Source organism: Salmo salar, chromosome 10 (assembly GCF_965601325.2).
Source record: "Salmo salar chromosome 10, fSalSal1, whole genome shotgun sequence".
Lineage (NCBI taxonomy): Eukaryota > Metazoa > Chordata > Actinopteri > Salmoniformes > Salmonidae > Salmo > Salmo salar.
This window is the reverse complement of record NC_138300.1, coordinates 18,717,360-18,732,915: the sequence shown is the minus strand read 5'-3', so window position 1 is coordinate 18,732,915 and position 15,556 is coordinate 18,717,360. Positions and strand designations below refer to the sequence as shown.

Here is a 15,556-nt window from a genome sequence, read left to right as displayed (position 1 = left end):
CCTTTGGTCTGATGAGTCCAAATTTGAGATTTTTGGTTCCAACTGATGTGTCTTTGTGAGAAGCAGAGTAGGTGAACGCATGTGTGGTTCCCACTGCAGAAAATCATTCCTCATGAAGCTGGTTGAGACAATGCCAAGAGTGTGCAAAGACAAGGCAAAGGGTGGCTACTTTGAAGAATCTAAAATATATTTTGTTTGTTTAACACTTTTTTTGGTTACTACATGATTCCATATATGTTATTTCATAGTTTTGATGTCTTCAATATTATTATATACAATGTAGAAAATAGTAAAAATAAAGAAAAACCCTTGAATGAGTAGGTGAGTCCAAACTTTTGACTGGTACACTGAGTGTACAAAACATTAACAACACCCGCTCTTTCCATGACAGACTAACAAGGTCAATCTAGGTGATCCCTTATTAATGTCACTTGTTAAATCCATTCAATCAGTGTAGATAAAGAGGAGACAGGTTAAAAAATATATTTTTAAGCCTTAAGACTATTGAGACATGGATTGTGTATGTGTACCATTCAGAAGGTGAATCGGCAAAGCAAAATATTTAAGTGTCTTTGAACGGGGTATGGTAGTAGGTGCCAGGTGCACCGCTTTGTGTCAAGAACTGCAAGCTGCTGGGTTTTTCACACTCAACAGATTCCCGTGTGTATCAAGAATGGTCCACCACCCAAAGGGGGTGGAGACAAGCACAAAGACAGGTGAAACAGATCAGGGTGTGACAGTACCACCCCTCTAGGGGCGCCACCTGGCGTCCTACCTGAGCGCATACCTGGTTGACCGGGGTGCCGGTGTTGGAAATCTGCAAAGAGGCCTGGGTCCAGGATGTCTCTGGCAGGGACCCAGCACCTCTCCTCCGGGTCATAACCCTCCCAGTCAACAAGGCACTGGAACCCTCTGCCCCGAGGTTGAACCAACAGGAGACAAAGGGCTTGAGACATGGGCTTAACTCTGGACACATGAAAGGTGGAAAGTATATGAAGGGTACGGGGCAACAACTGACGAACAGCAGAGGGGATAATGATTTTGGAGATGGGAAATGGGACGATAAACCAGGGGAAGAGTTTGCGGGATTCCACCCGAAAGGGCAGATATTAGAGTTGGCGGAGAACAGGCAGCGCAGAGTAGTCTCAAGGTCCTGGTTGGCTCGCTCCGACTGGCCGTTGGACTGGGGGGGGAACCCGGAGGATAGGCTAGCTGACAACCCAATGAGGGTGCAGAATGCCTTCCAGTACCGGGACGAGAACTGAGGACCCCGGTCGGAGACCATGCCAGCTGGCAGTCCATGGATCCGGAAGACGTGCTGCACCATGAGCTGGGCCATCACTTTGGCAGAGGGTAACTTGGGAAGAGGAATGAAGTAGAAAACCGATCCACAACGGTCAAGATGGCGGTGTTGCAATCAGATGGGGGGAGACCCGTGACAAAGTCCAGTGATGGTGAAGGACAGGCAGCGGTTGGAAGAATCCAGCCGGAGCTTGCCGATGAGTCTTGTTCTGTGCACAGACCGTGCAAGGGGCATCAAATGCGGAGACGTCAGGAACCATGGTAGTCCACCAAAAGCGTTGTCGCACAAAAGCCAGGGTCCAACGGGAGCCCGGGTGGCAGGCAAGCCTAGAGGAGTGGGCCCACTCCAGGACCACGTCAGGCACGAGCATCTGGTTATCTGGACCCCCCCCCCCCCCCCTGGAGTTTGGCTGGGAAAGCTGCGCCTACCGAACCTGGTCCCCTATTCCCCAGCTGAGTGCCATCGCCAGGCAAGAGGCGGGAAGGATGGTCTCAGGTTCCGGGGTAGTAGTCGTGGGGCTATGGCGGTGTAATAGTGCATCCGGCTTGACATTCTTGGATCCCGGCCGATAGGAGAGGGGGAAGTTGAACCGGATGAACAGTAGGTTCCATCTAGCCTGCCTGGAATTGAGGCGCTTAGCAGTGCAGAGATATTCCAGGTTCTTGTGGTCGGTCCACACAATGAATGCATGTTCTGCCCCCTCCAGCCAGTGCCTCCACTCCTCCAATGCCATCTTCACCGGAGGAAGCTCACGATTCCCCACATCGTAGTTCTTCTCCGTGGCATTGAGGCGGTGGGAGAAGGCGGCGCAGGGATGCAACTTGAGGTCCAGGGCAGACCGCTGGGACAGAACAGCCCCCACTCCGACATCCGAAGCATCGGTCTCCAATACAAACTGGCAGGACGGGTCAGGATGAACCAAGATGAGAACTGTGGTGAAGCGGTGTTTGAGATCCCGGAACGCCCGGTCAGCAGCTGGGGACCACATGAACGGAACCTTGGGAGAGGTGTGTGCAGACAGGGGGAAAGCCAGTGTGCTGTTGCCCCAGATAAAGCAGTGATAAAAATTGGTGAAACCCAGGAAACGCTGCAGCTGTATGTAGGACGTAGGCTTGGGCCAATCCACCACCACTCTTACCTTCCCGGGATCCATCTGTACGCTCCCTGCAGTGATGATGTAACCCAGAAAAGGGATGGTGGAGCGATGGAATTTGCACTTCTCTGCTTTTACAAATTGCTGGTTCTTCAGGAGGCGTTGGAGAATCTGTCGGATGTGGAGCACATGTTCTTGGGTGGAGCGGGAGAAGACGAGGGTGTCATCGAGGTAGATGAAGACAAACCGGTTCAACACATCATTAACCAGAGCCTGGAACACAGCAGGGCTGTTGGTAAGGCCAAAGGGCATGACCAGGTACTCGTAGTAGCCGCTGGCCGTGTTGAGGGCAGTCTTCCACTTGTCCCCTTCCCGTATCCGCACCAGGTGGTAGGTGTTCCGTAGGTCCAGCTTGGAGAACACTGTGGCCCCCTGGAGCGGCTCGAAGGCTGAGGAGATGAGAGGTAGCAGTTAGCGATTCTTCACTGTGATGTTGTTGAGACAATCGGTAGTTGATGCACGGGAGCAGCGATTTGTCCTCCACAAAGAACACTGCGCCGGCAGAAGGACGGATGAACCCAGCAGCTAGGTTCATCCGTTCATCCGTATGCTATCTTAGAGTCCTCTATGTAGGTCTCCATAGCCTTGGTCTCTGGACCCGGCAGAGAGTACAGTCGTTCCCGTAGCGGAGTGATGCCTGGAAGAAGAACAATCCTGCAGTCATATGGTCGGTGTGGCGGCAGCGAAGTGGCCTGGGCCTTACAGAACATCTCCCGGAGGTCCTGGTACTCCGCGGGAATGGTGGAGAGGTCCGGGGCAACTTCTGAGGCCCCAGGAAGATGAGCGTAGCAGAACGGGCTCCAGCCCATGATGGCACCGGCAGACCAGTCAATAAGGGGATTGTGTCGCTGGAGCCACGAGAATCCCAATACCACGTGAACCTGAGGAGACTTGCTATGGCTAGACGTTCGGCTTTCGACAACATCCGGTGAAATTGCAGAGCGCAAAATTCAAATTAAATTATTAGAAATATTTAACTTTCATAAAATCACAAGTGCAATACACCAAAATAAAGCTTAAAGAGCAGGAGTTGGATCGTCTCGCTGTGGTTCCCTGACACACGTAGATTGATGGGTGGTATTGTGGGTGACCTGGCCTATAGAGCGCCCGTCCAGTGCTCTAATGTCCATGGGAATGGAGAGGGGCTGAGTGGGGATATCCAGCTCGGAAGCCAGGGTAGCGTCCATAAAGTTCTCATCGGCCCCAGAAACGATGAGTACCCGGAGAGATTTCGACTGGTTCTCCCACAGCAACATGGCATGAAAGGGGATGCGAGTAAGGGGAGAGGAAAAGGTCTCCGTATGGCCCACCAGAGTACCCATTCCTACCAGTGAGCCTGGTCTTTTAGTGGACAGGTGGAGACGAAATGACCAGTAGTCCCACAATACAGACAGCTCTTAGTGTGAAGCCTGTATAGCCGTTCTGCTGGAGACAGCCTAGCTCTGCCTAGTTGCATGGGCTTGGGAAGAGGTGGATCAGCAGTCTTCGGAGGCTCCCGGGGAAACTCGGGTAGCCTTGGGTTCTCTCGGCAACGGAGCCATCGGGGACTTCCAGGATACTTCAGAGGCGAGGTGGAATCCTTGGATGGGCGAGTGAAATCGAATCTCCTTCCTTCCTTCATTCTCGTAGTCGCCCATCGATCCGAATGGTCAAGGCGATGAACGAGTCGAGATCCACAGGTAGTTCCTGGGCAGCAAGCTCGTCCCTTACTTCCTCCGAAACTCTGTGCAGGAACATGTCGAACAGTGCTTCCGGGTTCCAGGCACTCTCAGCTGCCAACGTGCAGAAATCCACTGCGTAGTCTGCTACACTGTGGGAGCCTTGCCGAAGCTGGAGTAACTTCCGGGCAGCCTCTCTCCCATACAATGGAGCATCGAAAACCTTCTTTACCTCTGCCACAAACTCCTCCAGACTGAAGCATACGGCCGACTGTTGTTCCCATACTGCCGTAGCCCAGGCGAGAGCCCTCCCGGACCTCAGTGTGATGAGGTATGCTATCTTAGAGCAGTCTGAGGGAAAGGATGAGGGCTGCAGCTCGATGATGAGTGAACACTGAGCGAGAAACGCTCAACAGGTGCCCGACTCTCCATCTAAGTGCTCCGGCGGAGGTAAGTGGGGTTGCCGGGAAACAATGGTGACTGCGCTGCTACCAGCCGGGTAACTGAGGGGCTGGGAGGTTACCGTCGTGGTAGGCTGCATAGTAGACAACCCACGGAATTGCTCTAGCAATGTGTTCAATGCTTGGTAGTGGCGTTCGGCCAAGGTCTGGAACCCTTCCATGAGACCACAAAGAAACTCCTCGTGCCTTCCAATTGTGGCTCCTTGAGAGGAGTTGACGTAGCAGAGCTGGTCTGAGTCTGCTGGGTCAGTCATAGCCAATTCGTACTATCACAATTTAAGGTATGACCCAGATGCAAATGACTGCTGTCTGAACACGCATAAATCTGATTTAGTTGTAACATGCTGTTTGGACCATCATTATTCCAAAACAGATTTGAAAAACAAGCATTAATGCCTTCAGTGTGAGCAAGGCTTAAGTGTCACCTATGAGTTGTAACTGTGGATGCAATATCGGTCTATGGTTGAGATGAGTTGAGCAGTGTGTCATTTTCTTGGGAACAGGAATGATGGTGGTCATCTTAAAACATGTGGGAATTGCAGACTGGGACAAGGAGAGGTTGAAAATTACCGTGAACATACCTGCCAGCTGTTCTGCACATGCTCTGAGAATGCACCCTGGAATACCATCGGCCCCGCGGCCTTGCGGTATTGACCTGACTAAAGACTTTACTGACATTGGCCTTTGAAGAGCGAAATCACCTAATCTTCTGGGTCGGTGGTGGCCCTCACAACCAACACAATGTTGTTATTGTCAAAGCGTACATAAAACCATTCACTTTTTGAGAACACTAGAATTTCACTTGTAGTTGCTAGTGTCCTAGTTTGCTTTGCAACATTTTTTTTTACAACTAATGTTAATAACTTATTGATCCTTAGTGTGCATAATAGTAGCCAATACATTTCATGATGAGTAGGCCTAAACACTGTAGCTATTGGGTTGTAACATTGTAACCACACTGGTTTGTAATATCCCCTGATACAATGTAACAACCATAAAATAAATCATGTAAAATCTGTAACCGTAAACTCTCGCGATACTACTGGCGGAAGATGGCAGATGCGCTCTGTAGGAGCCGCTTATGCAGGGACAGTTTCGGCAATGAGAAGAAGGGGACAGAGTTCTGGTAGTTACTTAGTTATTGTGGAGTATTTGCTACCGATTTAAATTGCATTGTTATTTCATTGTATTCATTGAATAATTTGTGGTTTTCATGTTATGCAATCTACAGTTTTTGGGTGAACTACCATTGGCATTCTTGCCAACGAAATACATATATTTGCCCAGAGGGTCATCGTCAACGGCACCCTCAGTTCTGCTGTCAATTGTTTAGAAAATGACCGGAGAAAAGATCCGCTCCCTGCGCAAGGATCATAAACCGAGCAAAGAAGAGGATTTACTGGAACCGGACGAGGAGGCTGCAACTGGGACATTTACTTTAACCAAGACTAATAATAAAGGCAAAGCAAGTAAAATCTTTAGCAATCACAAGTTGGTCAAATCTCCATCGACACAGCAACAACATCAGAATCAGCAATCGCAGATAAATGCAAACACTAACACATTATCTACGGCGGACGTTATCGATGATAACAACAAAAACCCTATCATACGAACCCGCGAAGACTTTCCGGTCCATGAATGTGTATTCAAGGGGGATGTCCGACGCTTGTCCTCGCTCATTCGAACTCAGAATATCGCTCAGAAAGATATCCATGGTAAGAATCGAATTGCTCTTTATCTCCATGTTCCAAACTAGGATACTTGACCCGGATGACACCAATACCGATACCGTCGGTAATATCGTTTTGTTTGAACTTTTCAGCTGATTAAATTGACAAACCATTTTTTATTTTGGACGCAGTAATTACAGATTAACTGCAGTGTACTGCAGTTAAAATGCAGTTATACTACTCTGTAACTGCTGTTACAAAGCAAAATGACTGCAGTAAAAAAAACTGTGTTATTTTGGAAGCAGTATTTGCAGCATACTGCAGTTTTACTGCATTCTAACCACAGTTAAACTACAGTGTACTGCAGTTATACTGCACTCAGACAGCAATCTTTTTTCAACAGGGAATTTAGGGACACATCGCAATTTACTGGAGAGGGTGGGTTTGGCAGACTTTTATTTTTGCTTTGGGGAGGGTTGTGTGTTTTCTTTATTGGGCACAGGGAAGGGTAGTGTATTTCCCCCCAAGTTGCACTATGCTTTTCCTTTTCAGTGTGCTAACTCTTATTGTAAACTGGGTGGTTTGAGCCCTGAATGCTGATTGTTTGAAAGCCGTGGTATATCAGACCATATACCACGAGTATGACAAAACATTTATTTATACTGCTATAATTATGTTGGTAACCAGTTTATAATAGAAATAAGGCACCTCATGGGTTTGTGGAATATAATAATATTTATTTAACAAGGCAAGTCAGTTAAGAACAAATTCTTATTTACAATGACGGCCTACCAAAAGGCAAAAGGCCTCCTGCGGGGACGTGGGCTGGGATTAAATAAAATAAAAATATAGGACAAAACACACATCACGACAAGAGAGACAGCACAACACTACATAAAGAGAGACCTAAGACAACAACATAGCATGGCAGCAACACATGACAACACAGCATGGTAGCAACACAACATAACAACAACATGGTAGCAACACAACATGGCAGCAGCACAAAACAGGGTACAAACATTATTGGGCACAGACAATGGCACAAAGGGCAAGAAGGTAGAGACAACAACACATCACACAAAGCAGCCACAACTGTAAGTAAGAGTGTCCATGATTGAGTCTTTGAATGAAGTGAGATAAAACTATCCAGTTTGAGTGTTTGTTGCAGCTCGTTCCAGTCACTAAGCTGCAGCAAACTGAAAAGACGAGTGACCCAGGGATGTGTGTGCTTTGGGGACCTTTAACAGAATGTGACTGGCAGAACAGGTGTTGTATGTGGAGGATGAGGGCTGCAGTAGATATCTCAGATAGGGGGAGTGAGGCCTAAGAGGGTTTTATAAATAAGTATCAACCAGTGGGTCTTGCGATGGGCATACAGAGATGATCAGTTTACAGAAGAGTATAGAGTGCAGTGATGTTGCCAATATACCACGACTAAGGGCTGTATCCAGGCAATCCACGTTGCATCGTGCCTATGTAACCGATGTGAAATGGCTAGCTAGTTAGCGGTTGTGCGCGCTAATAGCGTTTCAATCGGTGACGTCACTCGCTCTGAGACCTTGAAGTAGTTGTTCCCCTTGCTCTGCAAGGGCCGCGGCTTTTGTGGAGCGATGGGTAATGATGCTTCGAGGGTGGCTGTTGTCAATGTGTGCAGAGGGTCCCTGGTTCGAGCCCAGGTTGGGGCGAGGAGAGGGATGGAAGCTATACTGTTACGTTGGTGCCGTGACCCGGATCACTGGTTGCTGCGGAAAAGGAGGAGGTCAAAAGGGGGGTGAGTGTAACCGATGTGAAATGGCTAGCTAGTTAGCGGTGGTGCGCGCTAATAGCGTTTCAATCAGTGACGTCACTCGCTCTGAGACCTTGAAGTTGTTGTTCCCCTTGCTCTGCAAGGGCTGTGGCTTTTGTGGTGCGATGGGTAACGATGCTTTGTGGGTGAAAGTTGTTGATGTGTGCAGAGTTTCCCTGGTTCGAGCCCGGGTAGGGGCTAGGAGAGGGACGGAAGCAATACTGTTACACCTAAGAACAACCTTGAGCAGTTGGTATATTGGCCATATACCACACCCCCTCTGACCTTATTGCTTAACTATACCACAGGTCAGTATAGTCTACCAGTCTAACGGTTCATCCTGCCCTCCATCCACCATTCATTGTGACAATAGTGCTTGTTGGATAGTTTGTCCAGATCTGCAATAGGCTAACAATCATACCACACATAAAAGCATTCAAAGCTGCATCAATTTTGAATATTAACCCACAAGAACAAATAGGAATAGTTGATAGGCAGCAGAGAGGCCAGGTACTGTGTGAGTGAACAATGAAGACATGACACACAGCTCAAAAAACTCCCCGTATTGATCATGTTTAGGGACAATACAATTATATTCTAGGCTGCAGTGAAAATGTCATTTGAATAACGTCTCAAAAGCCCTGTGATTTGAATATTTAATTTGATTTGGATCAGTTGTGGAACTACTCTGGAAAGCTTCAATATACCCTTAATATTTATAATTTAACTTTTAAATTGTATGACCTTTTATATGTGGCAGAAACACAACCAGTCACAATGTTTTAATGTGGTTCGGCCACTTCAAAAGTCTCCCGTAGGCATGCACATGTTCATCCAAAATATAATTCAAGCATCCTCAAAATGGCTTGACATTAACCAGGTTTCCATTCAACCTTTTCATGCGATTAAAGTAGCCTACATGTCAGATATGTTTTTTCATGACATCATGACAAAGCATGCAGTTTATTAGGCTACAGATGAAATAAGTTATGATGAACTTCACAGGGTGGTGAAAGTGCACAGTGATGCGCTTTATTCTCCTATACAATAAATATCGAGGGTCTTATTCTGGTGACATGACGATCAATGCTTGGCTGCCGTTTGACCAAAATAATTCTTGCACTTTTGTCCATAATCTCATCATGCAGTAGGCTATATCTGCGCTGTATCTGCAAGCTGTTGGCTAGAGTGCATGTGCCAATACCAGAATGGGCACATAAAATTAAATGTATTGGTCACATACACATGTTCAGCTGATGTTATTGCGGGTGTAGCGAAATGCTTGTGTTTCTAGCTCCAACAATGTAGTAATATCTAAAAAGTAATATCTAACAATTTCACAACAATACACACAAATCTAAGTAAAGGAATGGAATTAAGAATATATAAATATTTGGATGAGCAATGTCAGAGCGGCATAGACTAAGATACAGTAGAATATAATAAAATACAGTATATACAGTGCCTTGCAAAAGTATTCACCCCCCTTGGCATTTTTCCTATTTTGTTGCATTACAACCTGTAATTTAAATGGATCTTTATTTGGATTTCATGTGATGGACATACACAAAATAGTCCAAATTGGTGAAGTGAAATGAAAAAAATAACTTTTTTCCAAAAAATGTAAAACGGAAAAGTGGCGCGTGCATATGTATTCACCCCCTTTGTTATGAAGCCCCTAAATAAGATCTGGTGCCACCAATTACCTTCAGAAGTCACATAATTAGTTAAATAAAGTCCACGTGTGCAATCTAAGTGTCACATGACCTGTCACATGATCTCAGTATATAAACTCAGCAAAAAAAGAAACATACCTTTTTCAGGACCCTGTCATTCAAAGATAATTCGTAAAAATCCAAACAACTTCACAGATCTTCATTGTAAAGGGTTTAAACACGGTTTCCCATGCTTGTTCAATGAACCATAAACAATTAATGAACATGCACCTGTGGAACGGTCGTTAAGACACGAACAGCTTACAGACGGTAGGCAATTAAGGTCACAGTTATGAAAACTTAGGGCACTAAATAGGCCTTTCTACTGACTCTGAAAAACACCAAAAGAAAGATGCCCAGGGTCCCTGCTCATCTGTGTGAACGTGCCTTAGGCATGCTGCAAGGAGGCATGAGGACTGCAGATTGGGCCAGGGCAATAAATTGCAATGTCTGTACTGTGAGACGCCTAAGACAGCGCTATAGGTAGACAGGACAGACAGCTGATTGTCCTCGCAGTGGCAGACCACATGTAACAACACCTGCACAGGATCGGTACATCTGAACATCACACCTGCGGGACAGGTACAGGATGGCAACAACAACTGCCCAAGTAACACTAGGAACGCACAATCCCTCTATCAGTGCTCAGACTGTCCACAATAGGCTGAGAGAGGCTGGACTGAGGGCTTGTAGGCCTGTTGTAAGACAGGTAAGACCAGATACCATCGGCAACAATGTCGCCTATGGGCACAAATCCACCGTCGCTGGACCAGACAGGACTGGCAAAAAGTGCTCTTCACTGATGAGTCGCGGTTTTGTCTCACCAGGGGTGATGGTCGGATTCGTGTTTATCGTCGAAGGAATAAGCACTACACTGAGGCCTGTACTCTGGAGCGGGATCGATTTGGAGGTGGAGGGTCCATCATGGTCTGGGGCGGTGTGTCACAGCATCATTGGACTGAGCTTGTTGTCATTGCAGGCAATCTCAACGCTGTGTGTTACAGGGAAGACATCCTCCTCCCTCATGTGGTACCCTTCCTGCAGGCTCATCCTGACATGACCCTCCAGCATGACATTGCCACCAGCCATACTGCTCGTTCTGTGTGTGATTTCCTGCAAGACAGGAATGTCAGTGTTCTGCCATGGCCAGCGAAGAACGTATTAAAATATAAAACGCAACATGTAAAGTGTTGGTCCCATGTTTCATGAGTTAACATAAAAGATCCCTGAAATGTTCCATATGCACAAAAATATTATTTCTCTCAAATGTTGTGTACAAATTTGTTTACATCTCTATCAGTGAGCATTTCTCCTTTGCCCAGATAATCCATCCACCTGACAGGTGTGGCATATCAAGAAGCTGATTAAACAGCAGGTGCACTTTGTGAGAGTTGCCTTTAAAAAGGCAACTCTAAAATGTACAGTTTTGTCACACAACACAATGCCACAGACATCACACATTTTGAGGGAGTGTGGAATTGGCATGCTGACTGCAGGAATGGCCACCAGAGCCATTTCCAGATAATTGAATGTTAATTTCTCTGCCATAAGCAGCCTCCAACATAATTTTAGAGAATTTGGCAGTACGTCCAACCAGCCTCAGAACCGCAGACCACGTGTAACCATGCCAGCCCAGGACCTCCACCTGAACAGCTAATGAAACTGTGGGTTTGTCAGAAACCGTCTCAGGGAACCTCATCTGCATGCTCTTCGTACTCACCAGGGTCTTGACCTGACTGCAGGTTGGCTTTGTAACCGACTTCGATGGCTACTGGCATGATGGAGTAGTGTGTTCTTCACGGATGAATGTATGGCGTTGTGTGGGGCGAGCGGTTTGCGGATGTCAACGTTGTGAACAGAGTGCCCCATGGTGGCGTTGGGGTTATGGTATCGGCAGTCCATGAACACAATTTAATTTTATTGATGGCAATTTGAATACACAGCAGTGGAGGCTGCTGATGGGAGAACGGCTCATAATAATGTCCGGAACAGAGCAAATAGAAGGGCATCAAACAGAGATAGCGTGACGAGATTCTGAGGCCCATTGTCATGCCATTCATCCGCCGCCATCACCTCATTTTTCAGCATGATAATCCACGGGCCCATATCGCAAGGATCTGTACACAATTCCTGGAAGCTGAAAATAGCACAGTTCTTCCATGGCCTGCATACTCACCAGACATGTCATCCGTTGACCATGTTTGGGATGCTCTGGATCGACGTGTATGACAGCATGTTCCAGTTCCCGCCAATATCCAGGAACTTCGCACAGCCATTGAAGAGGAGTGGGACAACATTCCACAGGCAACAATCAACAGCCTGATCAGCTCTATTCGAAGGAGATGTGTTTGAGCTGCATGAGGGAAATGGTGGTCACACCAGATACTGACTGTTTTTTAATCAAATTCTAACAACTTGTTTTAAATAGGCTAAACAGACTTATAGGCACCATAATTGCTTCCAGTGGGCATATAATATGGCAACAACACAAGACTATGGATGGTTTTATGCACATCCAAACTTTTCACATTAGCTGGGCAAAATCCAATATAAAGAGAAGAGGAGAATGTCCACTCACTGTTATAATGCTCCCAAATAGGCCTACCTTTTATATACATATTGGAACCATCTTACAGATCGCATTTACACTTCTCCAGAAGTTGTATTGCATGCGTGCCACGGACATTGTCACCATAAACCCAGGACAGTGAATCATTCTAATAAGTGTTTATAGCAATCTATTTGTTTTTTAAACAACAACAAATACATATAAAATCTAATGACATTATAAAATCGGCAGTATAAAAAATTACTTGACGCATTGCTGTTGAACCAGCCTTCGTTATACAGTTGAAGTCAGAAGTTTACATACACCTAGGTTGGAGTCATTAAAACTTGTTTTTCAACCACTCCACAAATGTCTCGTTAACAAACTATAGTTTTGGCAAGTCGGTTAGGACATCTACTTTGTGCATGACACAAGTCATTTTTCCAACAATTGTTTACAGACAGATTATTTTACTTATAATTCACTGTATCACAATTCCAGTGGGTCAGAAGTTTACATACACTAAGTTAACTGTGCCTTTAAACAGCTTGGAAAATTCCAGAAAATGATGTCATGGCTTTAGAAGCTTCTGATAGGCTAATTGACATCATTTGAGTCAATTGGAGGTGTACCTGTGAAATCAAATCAATCCCAGAACAACAGCAAATAACCTTGTGAAGATGCTGGAGGAAACAGCTACAAAAGTATGTAGATCCACAGTAAAACGAGTCCTATATCAACATAACCTGAAAGGCCGCTTAGCAAGGAAGAAGCCACTGCTCCAAAACCGCCATAAAAAAGCCAGACTATGGTTTGCAACTGCACATAGGGACACAGATCGTACTTTTTGGAGAAATGTCCTCTGGTCTGATGAAACAAAAATAGAACTGTTTGGCCATAATGACCATTGTTGTGTTTGGAGGAAAAAGGGGGAGGCTTGCAAGCCGAAGAACACCATCCCAACCGTGAAGCAAAGGGGTGGCAGCATCATGTTGTGGGGGTGCTTTGCTGCAGGAGGGACTGGTGCACTTCACAAAATAGATGGCATCATGAGAAAGTACAATTATGTGGATATATTGAAGCAACATCTCAAGACATCAGTCAAGAAGTTAAAGCTTGGTCGCAAATGGGTCTTCCAAATGGACAATGACCCCAAGCATATTTCCAAAGTTGTGGCAAAATGGCTTAAGGACAACAAAGTCAAGGTATTGAAGTGGCCATCACAAAGCTCTGACCTCAATCCTATAGAAATTTTGTGGGCAGAACTGAAAACACGTGTGCGAGCAAGGAGGCCTACAAACCTGACTCAGTTACACCAGCTCTGTCAGAAGGAATGGGCCAAAATTCACCCAACTTATTGTGGGAAGCTTGTGGAAGGCTACCTGAAACGTTTGACCCAAGTTGAACAATTTAAAGGCCATATACTACTACCATATACTAATTGAGTGTATGTAAACTTCTGACCCACTGGGAATGTGATGAAAGAAATATAAAAATATGAAATAAATAAATCATTCTCTCAACTATTATTCTGACATTTCACATTCTTAAAATAAAGTGGTGATCCTAACTGACCAAAGACAGGGAATTTTTACTAGGATTAAAGGTCAGGAATTGTGAAAAACTGAGTTTAAATGTATTTGGCTAAGGTGTATGTAAACTTCTGACTTCAACTGTAGTAGGCTTAGGGTAAGGGTAGCCTATGGGGGGCTTGATTTAAAAAAAATATGAAATGTAAAACAAACCATTGTTACAGGAAAATAACTTCTAAATATGAGGTTCATCTCTCGTTTCATGATGTGCATGGACATGTAGCCTACATCACAGAGGGGGTTTTATGCACGTCCAAAGCATGGCTAAAATAATGTAGGCCTGCCTACAATACATATATAAAAATGGGATGTCACATCTTGTCCCACGCATATATCGGCATTGTGCACCACCGCCTGCATTTCCGCTGTCAAAATTCATGCCATAACCAACTGCCTTACTGCTAAAACCAGCTTTTGGTTGGTCTTAAATATCCCTACCAGCACTGCCTGAAATTAGCACTTTGGATAATGTTTTTAAACACACCTCAATTATTTCCACCCCTCCCATCTGAACACAAGCGTGCTGATGTTAGACAGGTAAATTTCCGAACATGGCGTTAGTGCTGGAAAATGCCAGTGTGCCAGTTTTTACATGACGAAATTGCAAGCTAACGTGCCTTAGACACTAGCGCTGCCTTAATGGCAGCCAGAAATAGAGCCATTAGAGTGTCTGTATGCAGGCCTAACTGTAATGCACAGTCTAAACTCTGTATTGTATTTATCCTCTTCAGGAAACACACCCCTACACCTCGCTGTCATGATGGGTCACAAAGGTGAGTAGTGCACTGAGTTCATTAGGGTGTTTGTGTGTGTGTGTCTCTGTGTGTGTGTGTCTCTCTGTGTGTGTGTGTCTCTGTGTGTGTGTGTGTGTGTCTCTCTGTGTGTGTGTGTGTGTGTGTGTGTCTCTGTGTATGTGTGTGTGTCTGTGGGTGTGTGTTTCTGAGGGTTTTTGTGTGTGTGTGAGTGTGTGTGTGTGTGTGTGTCTGTTTGTGTGTGTGTCTGTGTGTGTGTGTGTGTGTGTGTCTCTCTGTAGGTGTGTGTGTGTGTCTCTGTGTGTGTGTGTGTCTCTGTTTGTGTGTGTGTTGTGTCTGGCATGTGTGTGCCTGGTATGTCCATATGCGGAGGGTAAAGTGCCAGACTTTTGTCACAGATCACAGCTCTCTGAGGCAAACTCTAAAAGGCAGGATGCTCAACAGGTTGATCTTTTGGATTTATAACTGACCAAAATAAGTTTCCACTGGCAACCCCTTTTAATGGACTTGCCTTCAGACTAAAACCTCTAGAGTGGACTCCCGTGCTACAACGGACTGTCACGAGAGTAGTGAAGATTGCATAACTAGCCTACTATTGAATCTAAGGCTGCACAAAACAGAGACTCTCCATTGCCGCTTGTCTATGATTGAGATGGGTAAATGTGGCACATTTGGCACACACATACCCTGACAGATGGAACTTGGCAGTGATGATGATTAGCTGTACAAATGACTAGAGATTTGTTTCTCCTAAATGTAGTCTGCTATGACTGTTTCAGATCCTTCATGTTAGTGATCATCTCTCTGGATCAAGGAAGATACCGAGATGGTTTGATAAAGGGATTTTGTTCAAAGTCAGACTGTTCAAAAGGTAGCTAGTCTCATCCAATGATTTATACAGTATATACACGT

General features: G+C 45.6%; 1 protein-coding gene across 1 annotated transcript in view; it reads left to right on the top strand.

Annotated features, from left to right (window-relative positions):
• The first annotated feature begins 5,632 nt into the window (after window positions 1-5,632).
• LOC106613664 (ankyrin repeat domain-containing protein 13C) overlaps window positions 5,633-15,556 on the top strand; it is a 79,642-nt gene continuing 69,718 nt past the window's right edge. Inside the window, exons 1-2 of the mRNA XM_014216155.3 lie at window positions 5,633-6,293; window positions 14,624-14,665. Coding sequence (XP_014071630.1) covers window positions 5,912-6,293; window positions 14,624-14,665 — 424 coding nt within the window. The 5' untranslated portion in view covers window positions 5,633-5,911. The remainder of the gene's footprint in view (window positions 6,294-14,623; window positions 14,666-15,556) is intronic.